Source organism: Oryzias latipes, chromosome 13, assembly GCF_053564925.1.
Source record: "Oryzias latipes strain Hd-rR chromosome 13, Olatipes_Hd-rR_3.1".
Taxonomy (NCBI): Eukaryota; Metazoa; Chordata; class Actinopteri; order Beloniformes; family Adrianichthyidae; genus Oryzias; species Oryzias latipes.
The window spans coordinates 13533478-13551262 of record NC_136249.1 but is presented as its reverse complement, the minus strand read 5'-3'; the positions used below and the strand labels follow the sequence as shown (position 1 = coordinate 13551262).

Here is a 17785-nt window from a genome sequence, read left to right as displayed (position 1 = left end):
ATAACTAACATTATTTAGCTGAATGTGGATTTTGCACAAATATGTGCTAAATAAAGGACCTATTATCTATCATCTAAACAACTAGAATGACCAAACAATTGAACAATATGTGCTAAACTTCATGTTAACTGATACAAAACATCATTTTATCGCTTTAATTGAAGAAAGATCTACCATTAACTCCTTAACTGTAAATCAACAAACAAGCAATTTCTTTAAATAATTGATAATTTAATAATTTTAACTTGTGTATATGTCTTTATCAAGCAATAAGGCAAGCAAAAGAGAAAGACAGAAAACATACTGTTAAATGCAACATTACTATTGTTGGTAATGTTTGATAGAGTTACTGGCTCGTCCATCGTAGAGCCATTTGAACGACAGAGATCTTTTCTATTGTCTGGCTGTTGTGATGAACTGTGGAGTAACGTAAGACCACCTATGTTCTAAGTTTTTGTTGTTCTGGATACCAACCGGTGTGTAGAGGTCAGCACAATGATAACTTCATTTTTAGATGTCCTTCATCACGTTTTAATGGACTCACTGCAGCCAATCAGAATTGAATACTCATGCAGACTACCAAGTACTGAACAGGCAACAACTGACTCAGATACGGTGAGTTATGTTAAAAACAAAAAAACAAAAACAGAAACAAAACCCTAATTTTAAAGAATTCTTACCTTGTTTTATCTGCATTTTTCCTTATAAGAAAAGCAAAATTGTTCTGTTAAATATGTAGGGGATAATAGCAGACGAAGTGTGCTTCATCGGAAAGTAACACACGCCGTGGAAGCCTGCTTCGGCAAAGTAACCGTCATATATATAATATATTATAGATTCTAATCTATTATAGATTCTACTGAAGTGTCACTTGTAACAGCATATTTTAACATCTTTCATTTTTACCTAAAGCTGCGTTTAGTTAGTGCTCGAATTCCACAGTGTGAAAACAAGTTTCCATTTTGCAGCTGAATATGTTCAGGTCAGAGCAGAAGGGTGATTTCAGTCTAATCACCTTCATCTCTGCTGTGCGAAGCTCTTTACTGAAGGTGGAGGCGGTGTGGAGTTATGAGGGATTGCCGGCAGTTTAAAGATAAAAGGGGTTTTTCAGCTGTAGGTTCAAGTGTCTAACTTTTGACTTTAACATCCACTCAGAAGCATGAAAAGATCAAACTGCTCACCTGAAAAAAAAAAGCAAAACTTGAAAACCAACAAAGATGTGAGACTTTCAAGCAAGTACCTGTCTGCTACTTCAGCACCAAGGTCAGCACCATGCATCAATGTGCAGCACAGCTGGAGTGCTGACAAACCTTAGTGTCTGGAAGATCACGCAAAGATGATAACTCACTGGATTTTTTTCCTGAACAAATAATTTGTTCAAACAGCCGGAGAAAAGTTTTTAATCATTGTACTCTCAGCAAAACACAAACCAGCAAAACTAGAGCTAATTATTTCATTGAAACGCATTTTTTCAAGGGATTTCATAAATGTAAAATTTTAATGATGCATGATCCTGAAGTTAAGAAGTTGTAGTTGTAGACTTTAGCTGGCTGCTTGAGTGTGAAATTTTGCGAAGAATCACACTTTTCCCCAAAATGCCCAGCGACTTTTAATCCTTTATTTGGTTATCCCGACATGTGTGTTTTGGTTTTGTTAGTAGACCATGAAATATTTTTTCTGAGCTGCATAAGATTTTGTTGCTTTGGTGAGTTTCTGAGGCAACATTTTCACTCAAAGACACAGTAAGAAATGAAAATGCAAAAGCACTGTGGTCTTTGGAGTCCAGGCCTGCTGAAAGAACAGGACAATAAAAATAAAATCTAAGTGTCAAATGTAAAGTTATGTGTAATAAATGCAGGGTGAAAAAAGCAAAAGGCAGATGAGACAGCAGAAAGTTTAAATTTAAGATGGACATACGTTTACGACTCTCCTCAAGCTCGTGGGCCTCGAGAAAAACAGGAGCATGCCAGAGCTGAGGAGGAGGAGGAGCTGAGGTGGAGTTTCTCCATACGTTCCCGCCTCCCTGCTAAATGATGAACGTTTTCCTCACACAGACAAAGATCCTCCTGCAGATCAATGGGTTCTTGTGAGAGATCTGTTCATTAGTTCAATGGAGCGTGGCGTACGGCGTCGTCAGCAAAGGAATTTACGTCTGTTGGAGAGTTAATCAGGCCGCCCACGCACACAGTGCATCACAGCAGCCTCTCGTTTGTGCAGAACAATGGTTTCTCTCATGAGAGGAGAGAGACAAGATAAAAACATGAGGTTCACATTAGACGCAGAGCACAGGTGATGGAGGCTGAAGAAGCAAATCAAAAGCAGAGCAAAGAGAAAGCCTCCACCTTAATGTGCTGGAAGGATCCGGGAGCTCAACTGATCCGAGGAGCTGAGCTGTCCGGGGCTTTTGCCCCTAGAAGGGTCTTCCATGGCAAACAGGTCAGAGGAGACAAGATGGTTCAGAATCCCTTCATGTGAAAATTTAGATCAGTTTCCATCACCTGGATTGCCGTCACCAGGGTGCCACTGTGGAGCCAGGTTTGGGACTTGCTGGTGAGTGCCTGGTGGCTGAGGCTTTTTCTACAGTTCCAGGTTGGATCTAGCCTGAAATGATGACGTGGGATCACTCCCTCATGGGCCCCTCCACCATATGGTTTGGGTGGCAGGTGGGTGCTTCCGCGGCCCTACCCTGACTCATAGAATTTGGCTTTTGGGACGTCACCTCTCTGGGGAGCTTGGCCAGATTCAATCCCTCGTGGAGGGTTGGACTCTCCACTGGAATTGCTTATGGTGGGCTGACTCGTGAGACACCAGCCTGGCTGCCAATGGTTGGAGTTCAACCCCAGGAGACGGTCATGTCCCTCTGCCTTCGCTGGACTGGGATTTCAGCTGCTCAGAGTACCTGGGGGCGTAGTGGATATCGAACGCTAAACAGCATGCTAAACTGCGTTGGCCTCATTGACTCAAGCCTAGTCTCAGAGCATTGAATCCACAGAATCTTCACAGTCCACAGGAAGAAAGACCTGCAAAGAAACATAGAGTCATATTTCCTCAGCAGCTTTTGTTTGATTTCAGAAAAAAACAAATTTATGTATTTAAAAAATCAAATAATGTGAAGAAGAGCCAAACTGAGATGTTTCATGCTTTTTCTGAGGACCAAGATGGGCAGTGGAGAAAGTGACTTGTTTTTATTTTTTACCTTTTCGTTCTTTAACATTTTAAACAAAAAGTCGTAAAAACCTGCAGCGTTTTAAATCCTAGTGTCAGTAATAGAACAGAAAAAATGTCTTCACAATGATGAGAATTCTCAATCTAGACCGTGAAGCGGAAGCCAAAGATGCTGCAGAAACTGTTTGCATAAAGTATAAATCACTCACAGTGATTGTGGGGAATTCAAATATTTATGATTGAAATTTTAAACTACAAGTTTTATAAGGGTATATCAAAAATTATAAACCTTAAGTTCTAAAGATTAAATCAAAAGTGTTATAGTGTCGAAAGCTAGTCAGACATTTAGGATTGAATCAATTTTATGCTAAAGTTTTTGCTGCTAATACAACAGAAACTAAACTAGCTTTTAAGATTCATGTTTGATCTTTCTATTCTTATGTAATAAGAAAATTATATTCCTGTCAGTTTCTGTTTCAGATCATCGTCTTTTTTCCAGCTCGATGAGGAATTCCATTTTCTAATCATTGAATTTTAATTTTCTTCTTCTGTCTTTGTTTTCCTCTGAATCCTTATTGTCAGGTTATCAAGGCACCGCCTGTAAGCAGAAGGTGGACCCGTGTGCCTCCAGTCCCTGCCATAACAATGGCACCTGCTACGCCCAGGGCCCCAGCCCCCTGGGGTTTGGCTGTAGCTGCACAACGGGCTTCACGGGCCCCACATGTGGTCAGCTGGTCAACTTCTGCGCCCTGAACCCCTGCGCCCACGGGGTGTGCCGCAGCGTGGGCAACAGCTACAGGTGCCTCTGTGTTCCAGGTGAGCAAATCTCATGTTTCCACTCCTAACCAGTGCTGCATTAAGTAATACGAGGGAAAGGTGATCTGTTATGGAAATGAAATTCCAGTCGTTTTCACAATCCACAGCCAGTTCTGGATCCACTTTCACTGCTTTTGGGTAAAGCCCATTGATGTGTCTGATCCCTGATGACATGACTGACTCTAGAATGAGATCTTAGCCTTCCTTATTATAGCAAGGTGTCTGTTTGCCGTCACGCCACCATGAAAAGTCTGGTGATCATGTGACTCTGTCTAATCATGAAACATGAAACAAGGGTGTACGGTAGTTGGATTTGTGTGTTTGTGGTGGGTTTGTGTGCTTTACTCTCTTAATGTTCTATGTTGAGTCTGTGTCTAGTGTTTGGGATTTTGTAGTGTGTTTGTGTTAAGCTTGTGTTTGTGGTATTTTTGTGTATTGTATCATGTACTGTGTTTGTGATAATCTTCGTGTTTTGTCTGTGTTTGTGTGTTTATGGTGTGATGGTGTATTGTGTTGTGTTTGTATGTTTGTTTACAATGTGTTTGTATGTTTATGGTGTGTGTGTGGTGTTTTTATGGTTGGTAGTGTGGTGTGTTTGTGTGTTTATGGTGGGATTGTGTATCGTGATTCTGTTGTTGTAGAGTTAGATAAGCTAATTCTTCTCTAAGAGGTACATCGCCTGTCTGTCCTGGGGGAGGATCCCTCCTTCATGCACATCCCTGAGGTTTCGTTTAGTTTAGAATTTGCCTATTGAATTCCATGACTTCATTGTCGTTATGATTTTAAGTTGTGTCTGTGTGTTTCTGTTTACATGTTGTGTGTTTGTGAAGTGTTGGTGTGAATGTAGTGTGTAACCGTCTGTATCAGAGCTGCTGTGTGTCTTGTTTCAAAGTAGACATTTGCTACTTTAACTTGACTGAATCAGGAAGTTTATCTGTCAGATTTAGTGGTCGTGTGGAAAAAGGTCATTGAGGTGAAGCTCGTTTCCTCTGACCTTGTATTGTCTGATACTTTTACTGTTGGGGAGGTGAGTAAATGTGAAGGCTGCTCTCTGCAGGAACGCTCTGGATTGGTCTGAAAGTCTGGTCTGAATGAAGAAGCAGGAGCAGCTCCTTCTCTGACATCTGTCGTGCTGGGCTTTGAGTCGTCACACCTGACGGGTTCTCCTTAATTTTCATGTAGCGACAGATTCTAATGAGAAAGACTTATGTTTCTCTTTTGTTCCTTTGGGATTCCATGAACCTTGGATTCTTTCAAGGTTCTAGTTGACATTTTCTCTCAGACATCCATCTTGAAGAGGCCTTTCTAATTCTCCTGCTGCCTCTGATGACCGCTCATAAAGCTTTGTGATGGTGGCCAGCCGCACAGGCTCCGGCAGCAGCAGTAAAACTCTTCTGGGTCACTGAGGAGTTATATTTAGACAGGAGGAAGGTGCTGCTGCTGATGAAGATGATGCTGCTGCTGCCTGTGTGATCGAATCAATTGGGCGGAATAATAGCTCATCATGAACCGCCGGCTTGCAATTACCTTGTGGGGACGGTGGGATTGATGACTTTCACGGAGACGCGGCGATGTCATTTTACTCTTTGCTGGTTTGGCTCTCCGCTAATTCACTTTGTCTCTTCTGCTGATGAGATACAGTTTTATTTCTAAATGTCTCTGCAGAAAATGTATTTTCATAACCCCCTGACTTCATGTTCTCACCCTGTGTCTCGCTGTTTGTCCACTGTTTCATGTTGTCATGACAATGCCTTGTCTTTTGTTGTAGTCTTTCCTTTTTTTTGTCTGGGATCGGTCCTGAACCACATTGTTTTTACAATTCTTCTTTCTTACTATGGGCCTGAGTAAAGATTTTCCTACTAACCAACCAACAGTTGCACACACCTAGTACCCAGTAAAAATTAATTTTAACACCCCCCACACACACACAAACACACACAAGAAAAAAAAAGATGATCACAGCAGATGAAACGGTGAAACGGTCAAAAAAATAAATAGGGCCAAAATCTCTTATGGGGTTAAAAAAAAAGGTCAAAACCTTCACATGTTAGGAATACCCACAAGAAGTTTTAAATTATTATGGGATGGCCATAGGACCTATGGCTTGTTGCCTATTTTGTTTGTGGCAAAGTGTGAAATTTTGCAAATTTACATTATTTCACGTAAAAAAAAAACTTTTGTCCAAAATTTAAGTCTACAACCACAACCCAAGTTTTTTTTTTAAACCGTTAAGCCTTTGAAGTGGCCATCTTGAATCTTTTTTTTTTGATTTCCTTTAGCACTTTCTATACATTTAAACTCCCAGGGATTTCTGCAGTATCTCCTCCTAACTCCCAGCACGTCATCGGGAAGCCAGTATGGAAAACAATTAAGAGTTAGAAGTTAGATTCTGAACAGCGTTCCCATGGGGAGCTCGAAAAAAGTGGCGTTTTTCCTGTTGCTTGCATCTTTTTTAGCGGAATATGGTGAAATTGTAATGGTTAATCTGAACAAAACAATATGACATTTGATATGAACATATTTTGAAAGTGGGTGGGGTAAATGGCGTATACTTGTTTAGCACCTAAAACACATTCCCACGCTGATGGTGGCTCCGCTGCCAAACACTGGCACCAACCTGGCAAGGTGGGGTTTAGTGTCTTGCCCAAGGACACTTCGATACATGGGTGGGCAAAGTGGGAATCGAGCCGAGGTCAACCGCCCTACCGCTGCACCATGGCTGCCGGTTAACAAAAAACCTCAGCTGCAAAGGAAATCCAAAAGTCTTCTTTTGCCAATTTTTCTAAAAAATGACACAGATCTGTTTGTCATATTAGGTGACCAAATAGTTGCTATGGAGATAAACTCAACATAAAAGCCGCCATTCTGAAAAAAGTGAGATTTTTTCACATGCAGCTCTGACCAGAAGGACAAAGTGAAGGGCTGCTCAGCCAGTCAGTGCAGATCAAAAGGGGAGTAGGGGAGTGGCGAGGGCGGGTGGCGTGCTAGCGCCTGCATGCCATACACCGTTCAAGGCTTGAAATGCTTTTATTTTCCATCCTCTAATCTGTATTTAGTTTTATTCTACTTCTTTCCCTTACTTTGCCCGTCATGATTTTGGTGGTCGTCGTGGTGACTCGTTTGTGACAATTCTGCTGTTCGTTCAGGGTGCCCTACTCCATGCGACCTTTACCCCGAACGCACCGGTATGTGGTTGTCATGTTTAAAAACGTGGTTAGCCTTCAAATTAGAGGAGAGGAGCTTCTCCATCTTGTCAGCTCCTAGAATGACGTGCTGAAGATGACAGACTTTCCTGCGCCTGCTCGTTTTGTGGCGAGGCCTCCTTACCGTTTTAAACAAAGCTGCTGGGAAGCTGACATGCAGAAAGGGTCGTCTCTCAGTTTCCTGTAATCCAGCTTACTCAAGAGCCTTCCAGCCCAAAGACGGCAGAGTCTTGGAAAGACAGTTGACATTTCCCTGACATTTCACAGAAACCACTCTGGGGGCTCCCACTGGGCTCCTTATTAAATTCTTGTCTCTGGCTTTCCAAATACATTTAGCTGTGGCTCACAGGAAGACGCTCAAACCTTGAGTCAACAGTGGAAAACACCCATAAATAGATGAGATATAAACAAAACTGGTCTCTGAAAGAAACTGAAAGACATTCTGGGAATTTAGGATAGCCATCAAGATAATTTTATCCTGGAAAACGAATAATCCTCAGCAGATAAACTAACCTGAAAACACACTTTGAATATTTTATTATTCAAATGCAGAAAAAAGGTTTTCTACATGACTGACGGCGATCCTCATTAGCAAAGAGACACAAAGTTTCTTCAGGAAAATGAAACATCTAAATATCTAAAAGTCAATTAAACAATCAAGAAGCAATGAAACTGTAAAAACCAAAGAACTGATGTGTTTAGCTGCTCATTCTGGGGCTATATAAATCAGACGGGTCTCCTCTGACCCAACATCTTTGAATGGGACTTTAAATCAACACTAGATGGTGCCAAAAAACCTCTAACAACGTCCTGTTGTGACAGATGTTTATTGGTCATAAAAAGGCTCTTATTTTGTAGTCACATTTCTTTAAGCAGTGAAACATGAAACTGGTCAAATGAGCCCTGACAGGTAAAACGTTTACACCTTTGAGGTCCCTTTTCTGTGTTTTTCCATCATCCTGTTGATATATTTATATTATTTAGGTAAAGTAATGTAGACTTATGTGTCCCATCCAGGCTACCATGGCTTGTACTGTGAAGAGGAGTACAACGAGTGTCTGTCTGCTCCCTGCCAGAACTACGCCACCTGCAGGGACCTCATCAATTCCTACGAGTGCGTCTGCACGCCGCAGTTTGAAGGTGTGTGTGACATTTCGTGTTTGGCCTTGCCTCCAGGCGCGCTACTAAATGTGTCGCAGCATGAGTGATGGCAGGTTGTCTCTCGCAGGCAAACATTGTGAAATCTACAAGGATCCGTGTCTGAAGGTTCACTGCGAGAATGGAGGTCGCTGTGAGAGTTCTGCTTTCAACACCTCCTGCGTCTGCGCTGCTGGATACCTGGGTGAGCCTTCAGATGAAAACAAAAGAGACAAACTTTAAGGAAACAATGTAAAGCAGCAGCGAAACGACCACTGTGAGACTCAAAAGCTCCACAAAGTGAAGCGGCGTGACCACAAAGGGACGCAAATGAGAGAGACGATGTGACACAAATTGCAGAGAAGTCCAAAGCAGCTAAAAGTGGGTCACACGCCACCTAAAGGCAGAGAACAATCAAAAGAGGACAGTCACTATGGAACAAAAAGAACCAAAAGAGACCCAACAAGGTCCTGTATTGTGGTGAAAGCTGGAGACATAATAAGAGATTTAAAAAAAACAATGTCCACAAACTCCCAAAACAGATAATTCCTGATGATTTGAAATGGAACCTCACAAAGTAAGAGGAGAGATGGATGTGAGACGACGCAGGGTTTCTCATTGTAACATTTCCATTCAGAGATGGTAAACCTGAAAATCTGCAGCTTATTTTTGTGAAGCTGTTAAGAGAAAAGAGAATTATCTAGTGGAAAAAACAAGTTAAAGAATATAGAAAACAGAATTTGTTCCTCTGTGAAATAAGTACAAAAGTAGAACTATATTATGATTTGTCTTGGTAAGATTTCTTAAAATAATCATTTAAATTAAATCTAGAAATTATTCATAAAAACTTATATTAAGGTATATTACTCTGATAAATGGAAACATTATGTCTCAAAATATTTATTGCTAAAAAAACTAGTATTATATCTTTAAACTAGGTATATTTATACACATATTCCCCCAAATGTGTCTTATTTCAAAGTCCCACTCCAAATATATTTTTATCTATTGTAAAATCGTTCTTAGTGGATTTATTATTACGCCATTTTTAGCCAAAAGTAAATGCCTGAGTCAATATATTTATTGCAGAGCATATGGAGTTCATTAGGCTGTGGGCGGGACTGTTGATGCTGAAATCCCATTATTCCTTACTTGACACCCTCTCCCACTAACTTACAGCCCCTCTCACCCCCAACCTAACATTTCCAGTGCAACATAAATGGCAATATTAGAGCCATCCAGCCGTACAGTTTTGAGCCAGATACCAGCTCTTGGAAAACAAAGACGTACATTTTTCTGATAGTGGATACCTCAGAATTGGGGCGGAGCAGGGAGAATTTGACCCGCCCATTTCTGTTGCTGCGTAAGAAAATATGAGCTTTTTCAAACAGCAGGTTTCTATCTGCTCCTGATTCATCATGATTTCAAATAAGAAATGCTTAAAAACAGAGTTTTAATCTCAAATTATTTTAAATATGTCGTCCATCATGAGAACAATTCTACAAACACATGTTAAAAACACCAAAAACACTATTTTCATTGGAGTGAGTTTTAAGAGGTACAGCAGTCCAAGTCTTTTTACTTTTAGACCATAATCAACCTAAAAATGAGACTACAACCTGTTTTAAGATGACACGTCTTGAAGATTTGATGAAACAGACTTGCTTGATTTAGGAAAGTGTTTTTTTTGTACTGTTAACACAGTCCAAATCCATTTAACAACAGCAGAGTAGTTTAAAGTAAACATTCATTTTCACATTACTTTAAATAAATATTTATCTTTAAATGTGGACTAGTCTTACTTTGGGACAATTATGGTCTAAGAATAAAGGATAGCTGGACTTCTGTTAAAAGAGATAAATGATAAGAACATATATTTGCTTATCAAATCAAATCAACTTTAATTCATAAAGTGCTTTTCATTCCCTGGGGCAGCTCAAAACTTTTATTTTTGAGCAAAAAACACTAACTTTAAGACCATTTACCTGAGTAATATTCCCAAAAATGAGTGTTTATGTATTACATGTTGTTATTATATGTGCTAATATATTATAATTATAACTGTTTTCATTTTTTTAGTAAAAGGGCAGAACATCACAACTTTTTAAAAGAAATTCCACCAAGACAAATTCTACTGGTTCTTTTAATAGATATTTTCACTCAAAAGAAAAGAAAAACAAAATATACTCTATAATTTTTTATTTGTTTTTCCGCAGCACTGAAAAGACACAAAATCTCATCACGTATTTGAGTCTAATTTCTTTTTTAGATATTTTTTAGAGTTGATGTTGGACAAACTTGCTGACTAAAGACAGGCTTTAAAACAAAACATATAACACTAAAAGACTCCTTATGCATTTCAGGAGAAAAATGTGAAATTGACATCAACGAATGTGAGAGCAACCCTTGTCGTCACGGAGGCACCTGCATCGACCAATCAAATGGCTTCACCTGCCACTGTCCACCTGGCTGGGTTGGACCCAGCTGTGAGATCCGTAAGTGATCCATCAATAAACTCTGAAAAGGACTAGTCTCAAAATAGGAAATAAATCGTATTAAATCCTAATGAAATCTAAAACTAAAACTTGGAACATAAATCTAACTTTTTGCTTCCAAAACAAATGACAGTGATTGACAGTCTAAATTTATTTAACTTTAAAATGACATGCTTGAATTTGAACCAAGAATGACGGAATAATTTGAGTTTTTTAATCCTTGAATTAAGATTGTTTTTATCAAAAAGGATTTCGACTCATTTTGATAATAATTTCTTATTTCTAGATCCTAGCTCTTTTTTCTTTCAATACGTTCACTTAAAAACACCTTTGTTTCAAAGGTGACTCCCCCCTGGTCATATTACTTAGATCAGCTGCATCTCATGAGAACCAAGGCACCACACTAGCTGCTGCACTGTCAGCACAGTGTCAGCATCGTTTCAGATATATTGAAACCCTCCATGGTCTCAGTACCAGCACCTACCTGGACACAAGATTTAGAAGACGTTGCATTCATCGACACGGCAAATGTTAACACTGTGGGAAAAAAAAACTTGTCACTGAAATGCAGTGACTGAGTCTACTAGAATCCTCAGTCTAGCACAAGCTCTGCCACCAGCTCTGCCTTAGCAACAGCTCCTGCAACTTTCTCACACTTTAAGAACATGTGGGAGTAAATGCAACATTTAGCTGCAGGGAGGATTTTCTCCACGGTGGTACAGTTAGAAGTTCCTAAAGGGAAGAATGCAAACATGCTACATTTAGATGAGAACACAGCCAAAAGGTCATCTGAAGGGATGCTTCCTTGGAAGTTTGTGAATAAAAAGTCAAAGGTTACAAGCCACTTGCTGTACCTGATTCACTCAACTGATGTTGTTTTTTGAGTATTTTAATTAAATATATTTTATATTTATGACAGTGTTGCTTTTGCTTACTTATTTTGCGCTAGTGACTTTGTTAATTTATTACTGTATTTTAAAAAAAAGTATTAGTAGTTTGTGGTGCTTTTATATAGTAAAGAAGTAAAAAATAGTTACTCAGTGATCACAAAATTTCAAGATAAAGTATCAATATCAGTGATTCTAGCCTGGTAATTAATTAGTTTTGAAGTGATACCTGAATTCCCAGTATCACCCACCCCTAGTGTAGAAAAAAGAGAAGTTAGACCAACATCAAACCTGGTAGAGTACCTGGAATGTCTAAACACAAGATTTAAAGTCTTTGTAAGTATCAAATATGTAGCTCACGGACGGCCGCACATCCCTACGTGTGTGTCTGTGTGTTAGACCTGCAGTGGAAGCCGGCACACGCCGAGGACACGCTGACCAACATGCCCCGTCACTCCCTCTACATCATCATCGGTGCTCTGTGTGTGGCCTTCGTTCTCATGCTCATCATCCTCATCGTGGGCATCTGCCGCATCAGCCGCATCGAGTACCAGGGCTCCTCCCGCCACGCCTACCAGGAGTTCTACAACTGCAGGAGCATTGACAGCGAGTTCAGCAACGCCATAGCCTCCATCCGCCATGCCAGGCAATATTCCCCCACCCATGGCAGCTTCTGCTTTGTGGTTGGAGTTTTATGATGAACTGAAGCCTCTTCTCTTGTCAGGTTTGGGAAGAAGTCTCGGCCCGCCATGTACGACGCCACTCCCATCGCCTACGAGGACTACAGTCCCGATGACAAGCCTCTGGTTACTCTGATCAAAACCAAGGATTTGTAAAACCCTCTTCCCACACTCATCATGTGCAACCAGCTTTTGCAGATACACACAAAGACCCACACGTGCACAGAGCCAATCAAAAAACAGTTGTCCTCCACACACACGTGAAGAAATAAACATAATTGAATGTAAGGAGGAAGTAAATGCTGTAGTTTCTCAAATTTGATTCCTTTATTTTCTCAACAATAATGAGGCTTCGTTGTAGCATCAGAGCAAACCTACTTAAGTTATAGCTTATGAGCTGATAGAGCATCTGCTGGAGAGCCTGATGGAGAACACACTGACAGGCGTTCTTAGGGGACCTCTAGATCAGTGGTCCCCAATCTCTGGGCTGGACAGTCGGTACCGGGTCCCAGAGAGAAAAAAAACATGTCCTACATTTTTTCAGTTTCATTTGTAATCTGATTCAAGACAGAGGAAGTTTTATTTTGGAAAACCACTGGATTCTCCAGTAAATCCGACTCATTGTTGACGCATGTCAAGTACCTCTGTCACAAGTTGAAAATCCGTTTGTTACTTTCTTAAAGCGGCTGCTCCGGCCACTAAATTGAAACCACCAAACTGGTAAAGGAAATAAAAGACAGACATATTTGGAAAATTTTATTGCAACAGTTGTTCCCACACACCATAAAAATATTGCATAATATTTAGCACCGGCTGTCTAATGTTAAGAGGATGCTGCTAATAAAGTTCCTCAAACGGTGGATTCACCTTTATTATTATATTTAGAAAATACCAGTTTTAGGACTTGTTTTCTTTTTCTTGTATTTATTTGTTGTACCTTAAAAGTCAGGCGAGGCTGAAGTTGGTGCTGATTTTGTCAAGAGTCCCTAGCTGCAAACAAGATGACAGTGGATCTCCATCCGAACACAGGGCGCTATCAAAAAAAGAAAAAAACGGATGCAAAATTGTACTGAAAAAAGTTTAAGAATAGTTAGATTGCGAAAGGTGAACCACGATATAGCAAGGGACCACTGTTTTATAGGTCCAACGAAGATTTTTAATAGATTTAAAAAAAAACAGTTGTTACTCACAGAACTTGTGCTTGAAATGTCATCTGGTGCAAAGTGAGAGGTTTGTCAGCAATGTTGTATTCAACTTCTAAACTATTGTGACACTTTTTCTCTTATTTTCTTCCTTTCCACCATCTCTCGTCTTTGGGTAAACATTCTCTACAACCACCGGCCACTTTACTAGGCACACCTGTTTAACTGCTTGTTACGGAAATTTCTAATTAGGCAATCACATGAAAGCAGCTCAGTGCATTTACATATTCAAGTCGATGTGCTGCTGTTCAAACCGAGCATCAGAAGGGAAAACAAATACGCTTTAAGTAACTTTGAACATGGCATGGTTGTTGGTGTCAGACGGGCTGGTCTGAGTATACAGAGAAGTTTACAGTTTACAGAGAATGGTCCAAAGAAGAGAAAATACCCAGTGAGCGGCAGTTCTGTGTGCGGAAATGCCTTGTTAATGCCAGAGGTCAGAGGAGAATGGTCAGACTGGTTCCAGCTGATAGAAAGGCAACAGTAACTAAAAACCCACTGGTAACGATTGAGGTCTGCAGAAGAGCATCTCTGATCACAAAACATATCCAACCTTGAGGTAGATGGGCTACAGCAACAGAAGACCACACTGGGTGCCACTATTGTCAGCTAAAAACAGGAAACTGAGGCCACAATTCACCAAAACTGGACAATAGAAGATTTGAAAAACCTTGTCTGGTCTGATGAGTCTCCATTTCTGCTGCCACATTTGGATGGTAGGGTCAGAATTTGACGTCAGCAACATGAAAGCATGGATCCATCCTGCCTTGTATCCTCGATTCAGGCTGGTGGGTGTGCCTTAGTACCGATTGAGCATGGTTCCAACACCACTGCCTACCTGAGTATTGTTGCTGACCATGTCCATCCCTTTATGACCACAGTGTACCCATCTTCTAATGGCTACTTCCAGCAGGATAAGCCACCATCTCATAAAGCTGGAATCATCTCAGACTGGTTTCTTGGACATGACAATGAGTTTCCTGGACTCAAATGACCTCCACAGTCACCAGATCTCACCCCAATAGATCACCTGTAGTGGAACAGGAGATTGGCATCATGGATGTGCATCTGAAAAATCTGCAGCTTCTTTGTGATGCTATCATGTCAACATGGACCAAACTCTAAGCCCCGTACTAGCAGATTGGACCTAAGAAAGTGGCCTTCAATTTTATGTATACAAATACTTTTTTCCCTGTGCCACAAAGAAGAACAACTTCTGTTTCCGGCATGGAGTGGAGCTCCATCCGCCATCTTGTCTGCAGCTGGGTGCATCTTGATTCTTCAGCTTCCACTTTCAAAGTTACGGGTTAAGAGAAAATCTATATCACATTTGAATGGTTCCTACACTAAATCGAGTGCACAAGAAAAGTTTAAAGCAACTGCAGATATTTTACAGAGGATGAAGATAAACTTTATCCTCAAAGGTTAGGGAACGTGGAGGCTATAAAAAACAAATAACTAAAATCTGATGCCCACTTCAGCCTCGTACCGGCCGATCTGTAAGAACATCGACTGACATCAAACCGGTCTGTGGCCTGAAAAAGATTGGAGACCACTGTTGTAGACATAGATTCATCTCACACAGTGCATTCACGTTATCCTTTTTCTATATATTCAAACAGTATTTCTGCAGTAGATTGCCTTACTTTGTGCATGGTTAGATTTGATGTTAGCTCTGTAATATTTTAACAAATCATTAGCCGTTTTTTTTCCATTATACATGTATAATTCTGTCAAGAATGTGCCAAATGGTGTGTTTTTTTTCTTTGTGGTTAGTAGGCAGGAAACGAATAAAATACTAGTCACAGGTTTATTTTTATTTTTGAATCGCCACTGTATTGTCCTATTCTGTACATATTCTCACTGGTGTGTTTAGTAAAGAGCGTGGGTTTGCTGGAGTACTGTATCCTTACTAACCAACTGTATGTAATTCAGTGAAACTTAGGAAAATATGCTCCTTACTGCACAGATTTAGCGAGTCAGTTCACCTTGTCGCTCCGTAGATCCTGGGTTCACGCTTCTCTGGGAGTGCTGCCTCTTTGTCCGCTGACCTCAAGAAAACCGAGGGAGGAGAAAAAACCTGAACATGCCCTGTGTGTTTTTGTGTTCTGCCAGTGGAGAACTTCCCGTCCGTGCAGCTGTGTTATTCCACTCAAACTTCAAGTGTTTGCACATTAGATTCTGCTGATTTGGTCCTTTTCTTTCTTTGACTTTTAAACATAACAACACTACAGTTACCTATTATCCGCTATTATCTATGTTGAAATATATAAACAATAAAGATTCAAGTGAAACGAATCCGCCTCCAGGTTGGACTTTTTGAGGCATATCCGAGTTTGTTTGGTAGCCACAGATGACCTCTCTGTCCCAAGGTCAGACTGGAGTGTCTGCTGTGGGAAAGGGCTTTTATGGAGTGTTAATGATGTGAACACCCCCGGTGACTCCAGGCACTCTCCAGATGTTCACCCATGTAAACACAGCTAAATACAGCCTGGCGACTGTTGTGTCGCAGCACACCTACACCCGTCATGAGTGCAGAAAGAGAGCACACACACTGCAGCAGCAGAACAGATGTCGCTGGTGATGGTTGATTTGGTCTGTTTTAGAGACTGTGCTTGACTTTTGGCCTGTGAACACTCTGGGGGGTCGAAGCGTTTGCAGCTCGCTTTAAACAGAACCCCACAGTTTTGTTTGTGCACAGCAAAAATAGGCCTCCCTAGAAATAGGTTAAAATTCTTAAAAGTTAAAAATAATTCTTAAAATAAGCAAAAAAAAAAAAAAAAAAAAGAGAAAAAAATCTGCCAATGGGGTAAGAAGAAAAATTGTTTTACCAAGAATTCTTATTCTAAGAGAAAAACTAAACATGTTTATTTTACTTGCCATACAAAAAAGAAGACAATTTTTCTTGAAACAAGGATCGTTTTACTTTTTTGAGATTTCGTTTTTGCCCTTTTTAAGCACTAAAACTGTGATTCTGGATTATCTCTCTGCTTGGTTCCTTCATAAGGTTTTTTTCCCAGTAAAAGTAAAGCAATCATCATTCAAAGACCCTGAGTATTTAAAACTAAAGTAACTCGTGGAAAGCTTTGTTCAAATCAGGCAAGAGAACTTTCTGTTTTGCAGGAGATTGTAAAATGCAGACATGACACTCTTCATCTAGTCCTTGTGAGAATTGAAAGAACGAGTTCTTTTTGCAGCGTATTCCCAAGAGGTATTAAATCAATCCCCTAGTATACTTGTTTTTTTTTCTGTCTACTTGGCTTACATTATGGTCATTTCAATTTTTTAATTTGTGAACTATTAATTTTTCTTAATGAAAAAGGCATGATCAATAAATATCTTATTCATTCAAAAATTCTGGAAACAAAAACCTTTTTTTTTAATCAAACAGCCAAGAACAGATGTGGAGCGTAAAGTGAGTTGGAGTTAAAAAAGTCCTTAGGCTACTAAACATAAACGTGTATTATAAATATGACTTAACAGCTTTTAGATGCTTATTTGTGCTGTGATGACATTAACCCACTGAAGATTTTTGGGTTTGTATGGAGTTTTCATGATTTTCTTTGCACATTTATGACCTGCGTATGTTTTCAACATTAAATATTTGGGGAAAATGACAAAAAAACGGATGTTGGTTCAAAAAGTAATTCAATAAACTAATATTTATGTTTTTACAAGGACTCTATTACTGGAGCAAATGTTTTCAGTAATTATATATTAAAGATGTGCATTTAATCTAGGACATGTAACGTTCAAGTGGACTGGTTTAAAATGAAAAGGTTTAAAATAATTAAAAAAAACTGTAAAATTATTTTTTTGCTCAAGCAGCTAAACATGCAATTGCAATAACCCTGATTGAAAGTGCCAAAAAAGCTCAGTTTTGTTTAAAACCTAACATAAAAAGCTGTTTCTATTTACTTTGATTTTATTAATTAAAGTAAACATTTTGATACCAGAATAGTTAAACTGGATCTTCACTCCAATCATCTTTTGGTCTATTTGTAAAGCATTGGTCTTTTAAAAATATTATGCTGTTTTTAGTCTTAAATAATAATAACAAAAACTATATAGTTTTCTAGGACATAGTTTCTGCAGAGCAGCAGTAGTTCATTAGAATTTCACCTCTGAATTGTGGGTGGGATTGTTGGTGCAGAGTAAGCCTGCCCACATTTCCCATCATTCCTTTGTTTACAATCTCTC

The 17785-nt window shown here is 39.7% G+C and overlaps 1 protein-coding gene across 2 annotated transcripts in view; it reads left to right on the top strand.

The window, feature by feature from the left end:
- Positions 1 to 15883, top strand: part of dner (delta/notch-like EGF repeat containing) — a 49962-nt gene extending 34079 nt beyond the window's left edge. For both annotated transcript variants that reach the window (XM_078956502.1, XM_023961667.2), the window contains 6 exons: positions 3748 to 3981; positions 8202 to 8324; positions 8413 to 8526; positions 10685 to 10816; positions 12103 to 12349; positions 12428 to 15883. In XM_078956502.1, coding sequence (XP_078812628.1) covers positions 3748 to 3981; positions 8202 to 8324; positions 8413 to 8526; positions 10685 to 10816; positions 12103 to 12349; positions 12428 to 12539 — 962 coding nt within the window. In that variant the 3' untranslated portion in view covers positions 12540 to 15883. The remainder of the gene's footprint in view (positions 1 to 3747; positions 3982 to 8201; positions 8325 to 8412; positions 8527 to 10684; positions 10817 to 12102; positions 12350 to 12427) is intronic.
- The last annotated feature ends 1902 nt before the right edge of the window (positions 15884 to 17785 follow it).